A 16,144-nucleotide genomic window follows, 5' to 3' on the forward strand; every position below is an offset into this window, starting at 1 on the left:
AAAAGCAGCCCAACTTTCTAGGGGTCTAAGGTTATTTTTAAGCGTTTATTTAAAATCATTTAAATACACTTAAAGTGATTTCTATGTGTGGTTCAGCTGGTAAGTAAATATATTAACACAACAGTATCAATATTTGCCAAGTATCATAAAAGTCAAAATACCTACAAGGCCAACAAATATGGCTACATTATTTAGGCAATCGGAATAAAATGTTATGGTAATATAAAACTTAAAATAAACTTATGAGCTATACAATTATAATTATATTTGCATGTGACAATAAATACAATCCAAAAATAAATTCCTACCTATACCAACTGAAACCAGCTTTACAAACATAATATACAATGGAACTGTAGCATAATTATGGCCAGTTTCAAAGGATTCAAAGTGCCTACAACTTTAAAATTTTGACAATGAAAATCCTTAACTCAAATTAACTCAAACAGTTCCCGAGTCAGAGCCAGAATTAAACAGAATTTTCAACTACAATGAAACCCTGTTGGCTTGAACTCCCAGGGATTTTGAGCCAAGCAGGAATTCTTACCTTCAGTATAAAGAAATGGGTCCTTAACATCCAGTTCAAGCCAAGGAGGAATTCGAGCCATTTAACCAGTTCGCGCAAACAGGGTTAATTCAACTGTATTTCACATTCGGAAATTAAACTTAAAATAAATTCCATGTTATGAAACATAAGGGAAAGGAATCAAAACAAACATGCCTTATTCCTTTACAGATACATGAACTGTTTATAAGACTATAAGAAGATAAAATTACTGACATTTTATGGTTTGTCATTATTACATCAACAAGAATTCACAGACAATAGGGTAATTGACAAGTTCCCACCGTTAAATCACTAGTGTCAATGCTAAAGCTTCGGCCATCCTTATTGAAAATCTTTAAAACTATTCTTTTGCTTGATTCAGAGATATAACGCAAACTGATATTATCGGAAGAACCATGGATGTGACCATTTAAAGCAAAGTATTTCATACAGTCCTGGGGGTGACCATTATAGATAAAATGAGTTATGGTTCTTGAATAGTTAAAAGCTTTTTTTAACATGATCCACCAATGTTCTCTGTATACACTTTTCTTTTAAATATTACAGATTTTCTGAGTTTGTGTTATTCATTAAATATAACATAAAGGAATTGCTTTTAATTCTCTCAAATAATCACAACATGCATGCATTGAAAATTCCGAACACCTCGCCTAACAACCTTGGATGTATGCCGGTACATCAGTTAGAAGTAATTTTAAATAAAAGTATTAATTAATTGTAGTGTTTTACCATGTATTTTGTATAACTAAATTTAAATTAATTCCTAGTGAAGTACTGTATTATTGCAAAATTAATTAATATTCCTAAGAGTAAAATCCTTAGTTTTAACTTCTTTTTTTTAATTACTACCCATCATCTACTTGCATTGTTAAATGTAAAGAATTCTGACATTGTACTGTCCATATATATTGTACATCCCAGGTTTAAGTTTTCGATAAAAATTGCCGAGGTATTCCGATTGACTGTTGAAAATGCATTAAAGGGAGATAATTTGTTGGCTCTAAATCCTGAAATGAGTACTTGCCCTTTGTATACTAATTGCCTCCTGGTATAATAATTCCGTAATTCAAAATCGCTATATCCGAATTCCTTCACCTTTCCATGAGGCAAAGAATGATTAATACCATGTAAAGCATCTCAGCTTGAAAAGTTATGACAAAAACATTCTTTAAACAAACCTTGTTGAAAAGCAAACTTTAAATTTAGTCCTGGCATGACAGTTTAAAACAAGAAATAGTTTCGACAAAAAATATTTCAAATTATCAAACCGTGCTCCTGTCACCTTCAACAAATTTATAATCAAACTTACAAAGCTGTTTTTAACACCCGTTTATGACACATAATCCATTTTGAATTGGCAGTGGTAAAAGGTTTGCCTAAGAATTTGCGTTTAATAATATTTCCCATTTAGCTACAATTAATCAATTATAGAATAATGGCCATTCTGCCTCCTCTGAGTGTTTACCTATTTACAGAAACAAATAACAAATGACAAGTCTCAGAAAGGCACTGTAATATTTGTCCTGTGCGTTTCATAATAAAATGAACTTTTACTGCTCATGTAATTGTTTGAACACAGTTTTAAAACCTGAGTACGTTTTTTTCATTTTTCACTCAATAATTTCCTATGAAGAATTAACAGGGAAATTGATACAGATATATCTGTACGCACATGCCTTATAAAACGTCTGTTAAAATACAACCTTCATTCTCAGCCATTGAAATTGCTGATAGGCATTTATTATCAATAACACTACGCTTAATTATTATAAGAATTTCTCCTTTAGCGGGTGTATAAAGGTCCCGCTACTGCCAATCATCCGATACACACTCCCTGCTTCAGATTTTGTGTTTATAATGTGTCAGCCAATGAGGTTGTATTCTGAGTCAAATAGATGACCTGAAATATGCTCACTTCCCATATGCCCATTCTTAATCATTAAAATCTTACTTCATGTCTATAACTTGGAAACAGGAAATTAAAATATCCCCTCAAATATTTGTAATGTACATTACATAATTTCACACATTATATTCTACAATAATTAGCCCTCTAGGCCTAATTTTCATGAAAGGATCTTCATTTTTATACTGGCTTAAGTTCAATGTCGCACAAATATGTAGCAATATAACAAAATATGGCACTTAGAGATAGTTGTAATTTACGACTAAGATTGACCAAGATTTTTATTGAATCGGTCCATATCCTATTACAACCATTGCCTGGTCTGTGTAGAGGCTTATAAGCTGCAACATTCACTTCTCATCAATATCACTAAGATTAATTATAAGTTACAATTTGGTTTCATTTGTCGCTGCGTGCATGCAATTTGGTGAAATATCAATTAATATCCAACTTTAATATTAAAATAAAGACACTAAATCCCTTTTAATAAAATTTACAATACATTCATTTACAGTATTATATCAAACTTTTCTATGAAAGTTGATAAAGCAAAATTTACTAAGTTAAATAATGAAAACCAAATTTGTAAGTGGCATTTGAAGAGCAATATCAATGTTTTTACAGTACAAATGCAAATTTGACTTAATTTTGTGCATCAAATTCCATCATTATAATGCAATATTTTATGCAAATCATATGCAAATTTTGAAATTGATGGCTTATAAATGACCACAGCTTCGTAAAAATCAATCTCAATTGTTTGAATATGTATTCAAAATCATTTTAAATATATTTGTACAGAGCTAGTGCCTTTATTATGTACACCCACTTTAAAGTGACTTGCATATCATTAGCCCTTATTGGTAAAACAACATTATAACACAGAGACTTGCATATCAAACAATCACTTTTTATTGGCGCCATTGGTTGTTTAGAAATAACCCTGAAAGGATGGATGGACTTACAAATGTGCAGACTAATGAAGAAGCAAATATATATCAAAGGCTCAAAAATGATGAGGCCAGTCTGGTGATCAAACCCAAGCCAGGGCCCCCTAGCCTGCAATTAAGTCAAACACGCTACCAATTCCAATTAAACTAACCCACCCAAATAGCTCACATGACCAAAGTCAGCATTCACGTCCTGAATCTAAGTTTCAGACTCAGAAAACTTAACTCACATAATATTATACTCTCTGACCAAAGTCAGCATTCATTAATGTCTTGAGTCTAAGTTTCATACTCAGAAAACTGAGTTCTTGTTTCAAAAAATCTATAATGTAATGCACCAGTCAATTGTAACCACGGCCCCCCCAGGTCCGGGGAATAGCGGGGACTTTGACTTACGGTCCAGCCAACCCCGGGTAAAATCCCCGCCATGCAGGGACGAACTGATGGTAAAATTCCAGCCAAATGTCCCTGCACCCCAGGGACCCTAAGAAGGCCCATTCCCCGCTATATTTTGTGCAAAGACAAAACCACCGCATTCACCCGGCACTGCGGGGACACCTGAAAGGTAAAAACACAGCCCTTTTCCCCGGCTATCCCCGGTATACACCCGGACCTGGAGGGGCCGTGGTTACAATTGACTGGTGCATAACTAACATTGACAAAAGTTGTGTCCCTAATTGTAGAACAGATTATTTGTGATATAGATACAGCAATATTTACCGTCTTTGCTCCCATAATAACATTTTTTGAAACAAAAGTAAGATCTTGCTTTTTGGAGTCTGTCTGTCTCAAACTTAGACTCAAGAATTAAGTGTATACCGACCCTGTGTGAGTCAGTTCTTTGAAAGATAATGATACCACATTTTTTTACAGAGAGCTATAAATTTAACTATTAAGCCTCTTTGAAATTTTCATTTAAAAAAACTATCATGCCTAACACTGGGACTAAAATAGGTTTTTATGATACCGATTATCAACATTTTGAGCTCTTATCAAATCCAAAGAGGAAAGCTAAAAGGTGGAGGAAAGAATTAACGAAAAATAATTTAGCAACCTTACTTTACATAATGCCACATTGAAATCGCGATAAAGTCGATCTGAATTTTGTCATAAAGAGGCAATTATTCCTTAAAGAGATCTTTAATGAAATCTACCTGTATACTTATCTTATAATAAATCACAAGTAATAAATTGGATATTTATTATTACATGTCAATAGGCCTTTGTGACAAATTTGATGAAAAACATACTCAATAATTTGAATATCGCTGGTAATAATTATATTGACATAACTAAGCTAAGGTTTTTACAGTTTTAGAGGTATGAAAGTGAACAATGCTTAATAAAACTCCAGATTTTAACACTGTAAAACACAATAAAAGGATTTAATTGAATGATAAGACAGAAGATATCAACCATCAGCGATATTTTTCATTAAGTTGGGGGGTTGGAATCAATGAAATTCAGAAAAAAATTCGTAAATTATTAAAATTTGAAACAAGGTAGAAATTGAGTTTTTTTTCTATAAAGTTCACACAAATGTCATTTTTGGCCAGACTGAAGGGTTCCTTATATTTTACCAGCCCAGCTTTAAAAAGAAAACATTAGTAACCAAACACAATTTTCTTAAAAATTTAAAGACAAGACTTAGTAATCGGCATACTGTGTTGCTGGTAACTCGGCCGCTGAAGCCTCACATAAACATCTTCCATGCGTGCCCTCCGGTCATATTTATTATTCATACCACAAGTATATCATAGATATTATTCATTGTAGCATGGATTTACATAGAATCAAGATGTTGTAATACATAAACGCCATTTATATTTTGATTACCATGAAATTTATGGTCTGCCTAAGATAAAGTGAAACACAAGAGAATATTTTATGTCCGACAATAAGGGATGGTGACAAAATATAAGTCAGCAGTAGTTTCATGATGTACTCCATTTAATTCCATTACCCTGGGCGAATTGTTACTAGTCAGTACAAGTGTGATAACTCGAGGACGCCAGGGCCCAAGCTAAAACCTCGAGTGATCCGATGTTTCGAACAACCCAAGTGTCCATTTAAATCCCTTATGAAATGTCATACAATGTATTTTCAAAGTTTGAAGTCATCATACAGATTGTTTATTTCGGCACCAATTATATCTTGCATTGTGGAAATGGCTCATATGTTCAAAGGCTGTCTTATACTAAATGTGAAAATGTAAAAGATGAAAACATGATAAACTGCAAAGTTTATTTTTACAATTTTTTTTCTCATCCAGCAACATTGGAATATGACAGTACATGTCATTGCATCACTCAGATTTAAGTTTTGCAAAATCAAAATCAAGGATGGATAATCGGCGCATCTTGTCTTTCTCATGGAACTGTTAAATTATAATATCAATATATTTCAGTGTTTCAGATGTTGGACCAGGAACAATATGGTATGTAGGTTTATTCATATATAACTGATTTACATTTCTCACAATTAAATGTAATCATTACCTTCTCACAATTATTTTTTCAAATTCTCTTTATCAAGTAATAGCGGTCATGCATAAACAGTGATAATCGGTTTCACACCTTATCAAACTTCCTTTCATCTGTTGTTGCAATTTTTACAACTTGCAGAAATTTTAACACCTGGCAATTGTTTGTCTTTTTTGGAACATGCTTTCGGTATAATGAAATTATGACCTCAAGGTTATCATAAGGTTTTGAGCATGATTTGTGTATTTGGGACCAGTAATAGTGCTGGATTCCTCGACTTATTTAGGTTTCGATCCAGCGTCAGTATATTTTATATGAAAACAGAAGGAATAATGGTCGGGACTAAGCCTCGACTGTTCGCCAGTTCTTGGATGACTGCCTGTTCGAACGACCACTGTTTTACTGTAAATGATATTCTGTTTTCATACCAAATATTAGCATAACTTCAGTGTCACCATTATTAGATTAATGCATTGATGCTCGAGGCCTTGTAATTCAATAAATATTTTAATATTACATTACTTCTATCTGAATTCCAAATAATAATGAATATATTATTTAATACACTATCAAAAACATCACCATATAAGGTATATAATAGTTCCACAGAATCATTAAGTTCTGATCTATGTACCAGACACTTTTAAATTTCACAATTTCTTCGTCGTCATCCATAGGGAATTAGTCAAGTAATTCAATAATAGTTATTTTAACACAATTAATATGTTGGGCAAAGTCCTGCCTTGTAATTCTCTATTATAAAGTTCAAAATGGCTGCGCCCATAATGTAGAAAATAACTGAGATTTGTTAAATCCTGATGAAGATCTACAAACAAAATATTTATTTAATGTGTTAAAATGACTATTGTTCAATGAATTTTTTAAACAGAAATAATGATAACAAGAGATGTTAGTGAAACATTTATGCCCCCTTGGGAGCCAAATTGTTAGTAGGATTTGGACACTTAAATAAAATATGGACAATCAGAAAACCTTTTTTCAGCTTACAGTCACACTGACCTTGACCTTTGACCCACTGACCTCAAAATCAATAGGGTTCATCTGCTGGTCATGACCAATAAGCCTACCTAGTATGAGGTCCCTGGGTCAAAGCGTTCTCAAGTTATTGATCGGAAACCGTTTTTCATGTTAAGGTCACACTGACCTTGACCTTTGACCCACTGACCTCAAAATCAATAGGGTTCATCTGCTGGTCATGACCAATACACCTACCAAGTATGAGGTTCCTGGGTCAAAGCGTTCTCAAGTTATTGATCGGAAACCGTTTTTCATGTAAAGGTCACACTGACCTTGACCTTTGACCCACTGACCTCAAAATCAATAGGGTTCATCTGCTGGTGATGACCAATACACATACCAAGTATGAGGTCCCTCGGTCAAAGCGTTCTCAAGTTATTGATCGGAAACCATTTGGTATTCCGACCGACCGACAGACAGACCGACCGACCGACCGACCGACATGTGCAAAACAATATACCCCACTTTTTTCAAAAGGGGGCATAAAAATAATGTACTTACATTATGAAACTTAACATCCATTAATTTCATTTAGCGACATTATCACTCCAGAACAAAAATAATGCTCTTAAATTTGTAAACGGAATATCAAATTTCTGACTGTATTGCCATAAATTGAAGCACTTATCCTTAAATTAAATACTTCTCCTTATATCAAGATAAAAACCTTTCAGTGTTCTGTATCTACACTCGAGTCGAGAACAAAACTTGGGGATCAAATAGGAAAAAAAATACGAATGATCTAAAATTGGCACTTCACAGCATAAAAATATTATTGGTCCTTCACAGTAAATCATACTTAAATGCAACTTGTCAGGCTGGATTAAAGTTTGTCTTTTTGATATCGTGGATCAATAGTTATCAGCATAATGAATCAGTCTAACACATCTAATTGATACAACTCCTTATTAATCCAATTATATGGTCTCTTTAGTGCTTCTGAAATTTGTAATAAGCATATCGTGCATACAAGAAAAATTCTTAATGCTAGATCAATATTTAATATCAAACTTAAGATCCCGATGTTTTTCTTTATACGTGCATGATTGTGTATAACAACCGTTGACCCCAAAATTTAAATAGGAATAAAATCAAACATATTTAAATTAAAGTGTTGAAATCTGCTGTAGTGACTATCTCAGCTTGATTGATTGATTGTAATTGAATGTGCATATGTTATAACATTGAAACATTTATTGGCATTTAAGCAGTAGTTTAAATACATTACTTGCATAGAATTTCTTAGCTCTTATATAAAATTCAGATTGCAAAAACTATAAAAATGTAGGTGAGAAATGGTCTGGAACTAACAGGCTAATGATGGCATTGACCCTGTTATATATGGCCTTGACCCTGTTATATATGGCCTTGACCCTGTCATATATGGCCTTGACCCTGTTTTATATATGGCATTGACCCTGTTATAATTATGCCCTTGACCCTATCATTTAAGGCCTTGAAGCTATTATATATGGCCTTGACCCTGTCAAATTTGGCCTTGATCATGTTGTATATGGCCTTGATCTGTCAAATAAGACCATGATCTGTTTATATATGGCCCTTACCCAGTTATATATGGCCTTGACACTGTTATAAATGGCATTGATCCTGTTATATATGGCCTTGACCTTGTAATATATTCCATTATAAATGGCCTTAACACTGTAACATATCCTGTTGTATATGGCCTTGACCTTGTAATATATCCCATTATAAATGGCCTTGACCCATCATATATAGCCTTAACCGTGTTAAATATCCTGTTATATATGGCCTTGACCCTGTTATATTTCTCTTCATATATGGCCTTGACCCTGTTATATATCCTGTTATATATGGCCTTTACCCTGTTGGTCTTGACCCTGTTTATATATGGCCTTAACTCTATTATATTTCTGATTATAAATTACATTGGCCCGGTTATATTTCTTGTTATATGTTGCTGTTACATATATCCTGTTATATATGGCCTTGACCCTGTTATATTTCTCATTTTATATATGGCCTTGACCCTGTCATATTTTTCACTATATATGGCCTTGACCCTGTCATATATGGCATTCACTCTCAACTATTAGTATGGCCTTGACCCTGTCATATATGGCATTCACTCTATTAATATGGCCTTGACCCTGTAGGTATAGGCTTTGAGTGTTGTAACCTTTACCTGCAAAGGTCAACAAGTTTATTCCACTTAATTCATGTTACAAATACATGACAAAGAGACATGAAAACATACATCATATACATATTGAGGCATTGTAAACATTATACATATTAAGCATTAAATAAATAAATGTTCATTTTATATATTTAAAATTTCTGAACAAAAGTATGACTTACATTTAGATAATTATATCTTACACCTTAGGGATCTAGCTCATTTGCATATTTTATACCATGCATTGAACAATTTTGTTAAGGTTGAAACTTAACATTTTTTAAGTTAAAACTCCCAGTTGAAATGAAAACACTTACAAAATAAAAAAACAACTGCATAATATTAGCGATAGATTTTTGCATGCCGTCTGACAAAGAAGTAGGCTACATCGGAATGTTGACCATTTTGGAAATGCATGCAAGCCCCATGATTACGTCTTATGAATGCCGCATTATAAAAGGTATCTGTCAATAGATCTACTTAAGTTTCAAGATATTGGAAACCATTCATCAAAGGTTAAGGGACCATTCACGGTGTATCGAGCTATCAAAATATTGTTACAAATAATAATCGCTATGGAAGACATATCACCATGATTTGGTAGACAAACTACAATCAATGTAATATGAAACACAATACACCGATACAATCATTATTCAAAACTGATATCAGGGACAAAAATGGCTAAATTATATTTCTATCATATCTCCAGATAACAAAGTAACGTTGATAAACAACACCTCGGTTTGATATATGATATTAAGTTCTTCAATGGATTAGCACAGTTTTGTGAAAACATCTTGAAATGATACTCCATGGAATGATAAGAGTTAATTGAACTCTGCTTTCAGCTTACTGAAACTTAATAAATAATTTATCTTAAGGAGTTTTCAAATATGGAAATCAGGGCCGGATCAAGGATTTGACGTTAGAGGGGGTATAACTCAGAGGATCAGCAATTTAAAAAGTTTAAAATGTTGGCAGGGGGTTTTGGGGTTCTTCCCCCTAGTCTGAAATGGTGCATTTTTAGCACATCATTTATTACCCTTTTTTCCGTCATTGACATAAAAAGTAAACTGGGACGATATAAGCGAGGGGGTGTGCTTGGTGTACCCCCCCCCCCCCCTTTATCCACTAATAGAAAAAAAAATCTTGAATACCGCAAAATATTTGTATATATATCATGGATTGTAAGTACAAAGAAACAGTCCTGTCACATGGGTTTATCATCATGCACATACTAAAATTCTAGTTTATCATTTATTAGGCCCCAGTTTTATAAAAAAAAACTTCATAATTCCTCAATAACTTTCTCAAGTCATTTAACTGCTATACATATTACCATGTTAAAAATGTAAAATTCTTCTAAGCTGTTGGATTTGCAGTTAAGACATATGTTAATACAAATTTACAGACAATTCTTTAATAAAAAATGTTTTAGAGCAAAATGTTTACTTGTGTATTTACACAAATATTTGATGTACTCAGCTGGTTTTTGATATTTAATGACCTTAAATAAATAAAAATAATGACCCCTCATTGGCACAATTCCTGAATAAATTTGTCAAGCATTTACTAAATCTTGCCCATTATTCTAATAAAATGTTCCTCATTTATCAAAAAAAGCATTCATACTGTATTTATATCCATCTGTAACATTTACTTAGTCACTATTTATAATTGCGCTAAAAAAATATCCATACGTTCTACCATATGATTTCAAACGTTGATTATAAAATTTATGACCTCTCTGATCATTGGTGAAAAATGACTATCCAATTTCTAATCCCTACATGTACAATTAATTGCCTGGGTGACATACATATATACATATATACATATTGTTACAGGTGAAACATGCATTCTAGTAATAGGGCTCCTACATTAAAGATTCTGCAGGATGAAGATACTGGTATTAATAAATACACCAAGGCTATGACAACACCATGACGTTTCTTTCTTCCAAATTCAGACAAGCTTTAAACTCTTTGGGTGCCGATATCACAAAAACTGTGCCCGCCAAAGGCTACTGCCCAGTCCCATGGATTGTCCAGACCAATATGTATACAAACTCGTTTTATATAACCTGGGCTGATGTCTGATTATTGCAACATAGAATGGTATGGTATGTATTTAATAATTTATTTGGGGACATAAGAATAAAAATCTTACCTCATCTTCCTTGTTGCCTCTTTTACCGCCATAGCTGATGCTGTAAATAATATATAAAAAAACTTTAATATAAATAGTGTTTATGATTATATGTATAATATGGGTACATACAAAATGTACATAAATAAGAGACAATTTACAAATTGCAGACATACAGACTCCGAAGTAATATGCTCTCACATTCAATATTTTTTTTTGTGTGTAAAAAGTAGGGATGGCAACGAGTAGTAAAATTGGTACTCGAATCCTTGGACAATCTTTCAATCGAGTACTCAGGTACTCGATTACTCGGATAACTTGAATTGGTTTAAGGAAAGACAAGTTTGTGTATACATGTATCATTCATGTACTTTGTGCGTTGGTCGTAATATTGGCCATTTTCATCTTTAAATAAGACTGTCATTATGTACTTTAACAGAAAAAAAAAAAAAAAAAAAAATAATGTTGTTTCGTGCTTTTAATTTGTCCTTTTCATTTCATTTTAAACATACATGTGTACTACAATATGATTTGAAAGTAAAACTCGGGTCATATTCGAGCGTCTCGATGATCAAGACTTCACTCAATAATGAACAACATTCAGAATTACAATAAACGAAAATTATTTATAAACTGTTTAGTTGTTTACTCTTTTTTTAAAATGACAGTTTTTCATACTGAAATATTGTTGTTTACATTATTCCTGAATTAAGATATCCACCAATTAATTGTGATAATCATTGCAAAAATACGCCCATTCAGGAATCATTGCATGTTACGGTCTTTATTACTAATTCGCTCGTCAACCTCCATGGTTTGGTGAAAACTCTCTAATTGGTAAACAATACAATTTCGTCGGAGATGTACCGCTATCAATACATCGCTAATTGACATCAGTGCTATTTGCAAATTAGGGCCCTTGGTTGACAGTTTGCAAATCTCACAACAAGTGTCAATTAATTTATTAGGGTCAACTGTGTACACAGCGGGGATTAGAGGGACCGTAAATTATATTCTTTGAAACGCACCAGATATGATACTTACTTTCTGTAAATCGTGTATTTGGTGAATTTTATAAAAAACAATTTTTTTCGAGTACTCGAGTAGTGTTTTGGTACTCGGGTACTCGGATGATTGATTGAGTACTCGGGTACTCGTTGCCATCCCTAGTAAAAAGTCACAACGGCTCTTGTCAAATTTAGTTCCCTGCATGCTAATTATAAACCACTAATATGTTGTTCATAATATTATTTTTGTAAACATGCATACTGTACAATATGGTAGTCTGGGTTGTGTAAAAGCCATCAGAAAAAAAAATGATGCCCTATACAATTCGCTGAAAGATTTTCAGTCAGGCTAGGCATAAATATTGAAGTCACAGAATCACACAATTTACCCACCAAAAACATCCACGCCTGCAAGGGTATACATTCAACAAGAGGTTTCTTAAGACAGCGTGCTCGACTACGCTCAGCTTTGACTTAAAAGTGAATACAATAATGATGTATTTGCCTGCAATAAAAAAAATCAAATTAAAGAGTAAACAGTGACCATAACTCTTGGGGGCCCAAAACACAATCTCATGAAAGGTCTCTATAAACGTTTAATATATATACCAAGTTTGCTTGCAATATGTTGACCCTTACTTAAGTTATTTAATACCAACCATTTTTCTAATACTAGTAACTTTGACCTTAACCTTAATCCTAGGAGCCTTAAATGCAATCCAAAGAAAGGTCTCCATAAACTCTTCCGATATACCAAGTTTGGTCACTATATGTCAAACCTAGCAAAAATTATTCCCTACATAAGGTGACTTTGACGCTGCCCTCTGACAAGCCTGCCCAAACAATGATGCAAATCATTCTAATAACTTGTTTTACCTTTGTGAACACCTGGTTAAGAATTATATAAAAAAACTGCCTGTCAAAAGAAACAAAAAGAAAATTAAACAAGAGGGCCATGATGGCCCTAAATCGCTCACCTGAGTAAAAGAGTTTAACCTTTGTTATTAATATAGCTAGTTTCTCAAAGAATATTGAACAAGAGCTGTCAAAGTATGTGACAAATGCCCCCCAATGTGACATTGATCTATGAACAAGTACATAAAAAGTTGATCTTGCCTTTATGTGTCAAATACATATTGCAAGTTATATTAAATTGCCTCTGAGCATAGAAAAAACCCCAATCATACTAAATGACAGCCAACACTCTTTATGTCCTCATATTCAGCATTCCATTGTGAATAAACACTTAGTGTATCTTTCACCTTAGAGGTAGGGACATGGGTCTTGCACACGACACGTTGTCTTGGTATGTCGAAAACATATGGCAAGTCATTTTAAAATCTGTCCATATAAGAGTAAGTCACAGCGCGGACACGACAGCCTATATTTTCCTTCAGGTTGCCATGGCAACCAGAGTTCTGCATGGAATTAATTTTTTTGAACAATTTTGAAAAAGCACCAACCAAGGATCATTCCTATGAAGTTTCATCAAAATTGTCAAAGCGGTTTAGGAGAAGAAGATGATTGTAACCAATTGTTGACACTTTTCCTTTAGGTTGCCATGTCAACCAGAGTTCTACATGGAATTAATTTCTTTGAACAATTTTGAAAAAGCACCAACCAAGGATCATTCCTATGAAGTTTCATCAAAATTGTCAAAGCGGTTTAGGAGAAGAAGATGATTATAACCAATTGTTGACATTTTCCTTTCGGTTGCCATGGCAACCGGGCCAAACAAAATTATGTGAACAAATTTAAGAGAGGTCCATGCAAGGACACTTCAAACCAAATTTGCTGAAGATCTATCAAGGGGTTCATGCGAAGAAAATGTTAAGTTTTTTTTACTAATTTTAGCTCTGGTTGCCCTTAAAAGGGGCCAAACAAAACTATTTGAAAAGACCTGACAGAGGCCCATGCTAGGATGCTTCAGACTTGAAGATCCATCAAGCAGTTAATAAGATCAAGTTGTTTAAAGGTTTTTCTATTTTTTGCTCTGGTGACCCCTAAAGGGGGCCAAACAAAACCATTTGACCAAAGTTGAGAGAGGACCATGTAAGGATGCAACATATCAAGTATGGAGTCATTCTGACCTTTACTTTCAGAGGAAAAGATGTTTAAGTGACAAGACAATGTAAAAACAAATGACCCCTGAGCAAGGCAAATTTGACCCCGGGACAATAATTTGAATACCTTTGGTGTAGGTCCACTAGGTTACACTATATACCAAATATGAAAGCTCTAGGTCTTATATTTTGGAGAAGAGGATTTTTAAAGTTTTATTATATAAGACTATATACAAATATTGAAAACCTAAGCCTATGAACACGGGGCGTGGCCAATTTTGAACCCAGGGCTAAAGTTTGAACAATCTTAATAGTGGTCCGATAAACAATGCTTCATACCAAATATCTAAGGCCTTCGCCTTTTGGTTTCGGAGAAGAAGATTTCATCATATACATATATAAGGAAACCCATGACCGCCCGGGTGGGGCCATTTTTTGACCCCAGGGCCAAAGATTGAACAATATTGGTACAAGTCAACTAGATGATATATCATGCCAAATATCTAAGCTCTTGTCACTACTTGATTTTACGTGTGTATCTATATATGTATATTTGTTATTAATTATTGTATGTGGCCCATATTGAAAATTGGTATGTGTACTAAATATGTTATCCAGTTTAAATTAAGACGTTACTTGTCTTTGTGAGTTCGGAGAAGATTTTTTAAGTTTTCACTATAACACATATAGAGAAAACCCATCAGCCCCGGGGTGTGGCCAATTTTGACCCCAGGGCCATAATTTGAACAAACTTTGTAGAGGTCCACTAGACTATGAATCATGCCAAATATCTAAGCTCTAAGCCAGGTAAGTTCAGAGGAGATGATTTTTGAAGTTTTCACTATAAACATATAGAGAAAACCCATGACCCCCGAAGGGGGTGGGGCCAATTTTGACCCCAAGGCCATAATTTGAACAATCTTTGTAGAGGTCCACTAGACGATGAATCATGCCAAATATCTAAGCTCTAGTCCAAGTAAGTTCAGAGGAGAAGATTTTTGAAGTTTTAACTATAAACATATAGAGAATACCCTAACCCCCCTGGGCGGGGCCAATTTTGACCCCAAGGCCATAATTTGAACAATCTTTGTAGAGGTCCACTAGACGATGAATCAAGCCAAATATCTAAGCTCTAAGCAACGTAAGTTCAGAGGAGATTTTTGATTTTTTTTAATAGAAACATATAGAGAAAACCCATGACCACCCAGGGGCGGGGCCAATTTTGACCACAGGGCCATAATTTGAACAATCTTTGTAGAGGTCCACTAGACAATGAATCATGCCAAATATCTAAGCTCTAGTCCAAGTAAGTTCAGAGGAGAAGATTTTTGAAGTTTTAACTATAAACATATCAAGTATACCCATGACCCCCCGGGGCGGGGCCAATTTTGACCCCAAGGCCATAATTTGAACAATCTTTGTAGAGGTCCACTTGACAATTTGGATGAAATTGGCTAAGCGGTTTATGAGGAGATGTCGTTTAAAGTAAAAGTTTACGGACGGACGGACGACCGACGCCGGACAAATTGTGATCACAGAAGCTCACCTTGTCACTATGTGACAGGTGAGCTAAAAAGAGCAATAATTTGTATTTAGGGTTAAAATGGAGTTATGTAACCTTATTGTAAGATGGTGGTCATTAAGTGTGCGAAGTATTTAGTCAATTGAATGAAGGGTATAGAAGTTTTTTTATTAAAATCAAAACTTGCCCTTAAACATTAATCTGCCCTAAAACTTTAACCTAAGTTCCTAAGACCATCAGGTGCCATAACTTGTATCAAGGATAATATGGAGTTATGTGACCTCATTGTGTGATG

The 16,144-nt window shown here is 34.0% G+C and overlaps 1 protein-coding gene across 1 annotated transcript in view; it reads right to left on the reverse strand.

Moving 5' to 3' along the window:
* The window catches only part of LOC128220779 (CAP-Gly domain-containing linker protein 1-like), a 47,875-nt gene that overhangs the window by 4,812 nt on the left and 26,919 nt on the right, over positions 1 to 16,144 (reverse strand). Inside the window, exon 24 of the mRNA XM_052929305.1 lies at positions 11,279 to 11,318. Coding sequence (XP_052785265.1) covers positions 11,279 to 11,318 — 40 coding nt within the window. The remainder of the gene's footprint in view (positions 1 to 11,278; positions 11,319 to 16,144) is intronic.

Source organism: Mya arenaria, chromosome 15, assembly GCF_026914265.1.
Source record: "Mya arenaria isolate MELC-2E11 chromosome 15, ASM2691426v1".
In the NCBI taxonomy this organism is placed as follows: Eukaryota; Metazoa; Mollusca; class Bivalvia; order Myida; family Myidae; genus Mya; species Mya arenaria.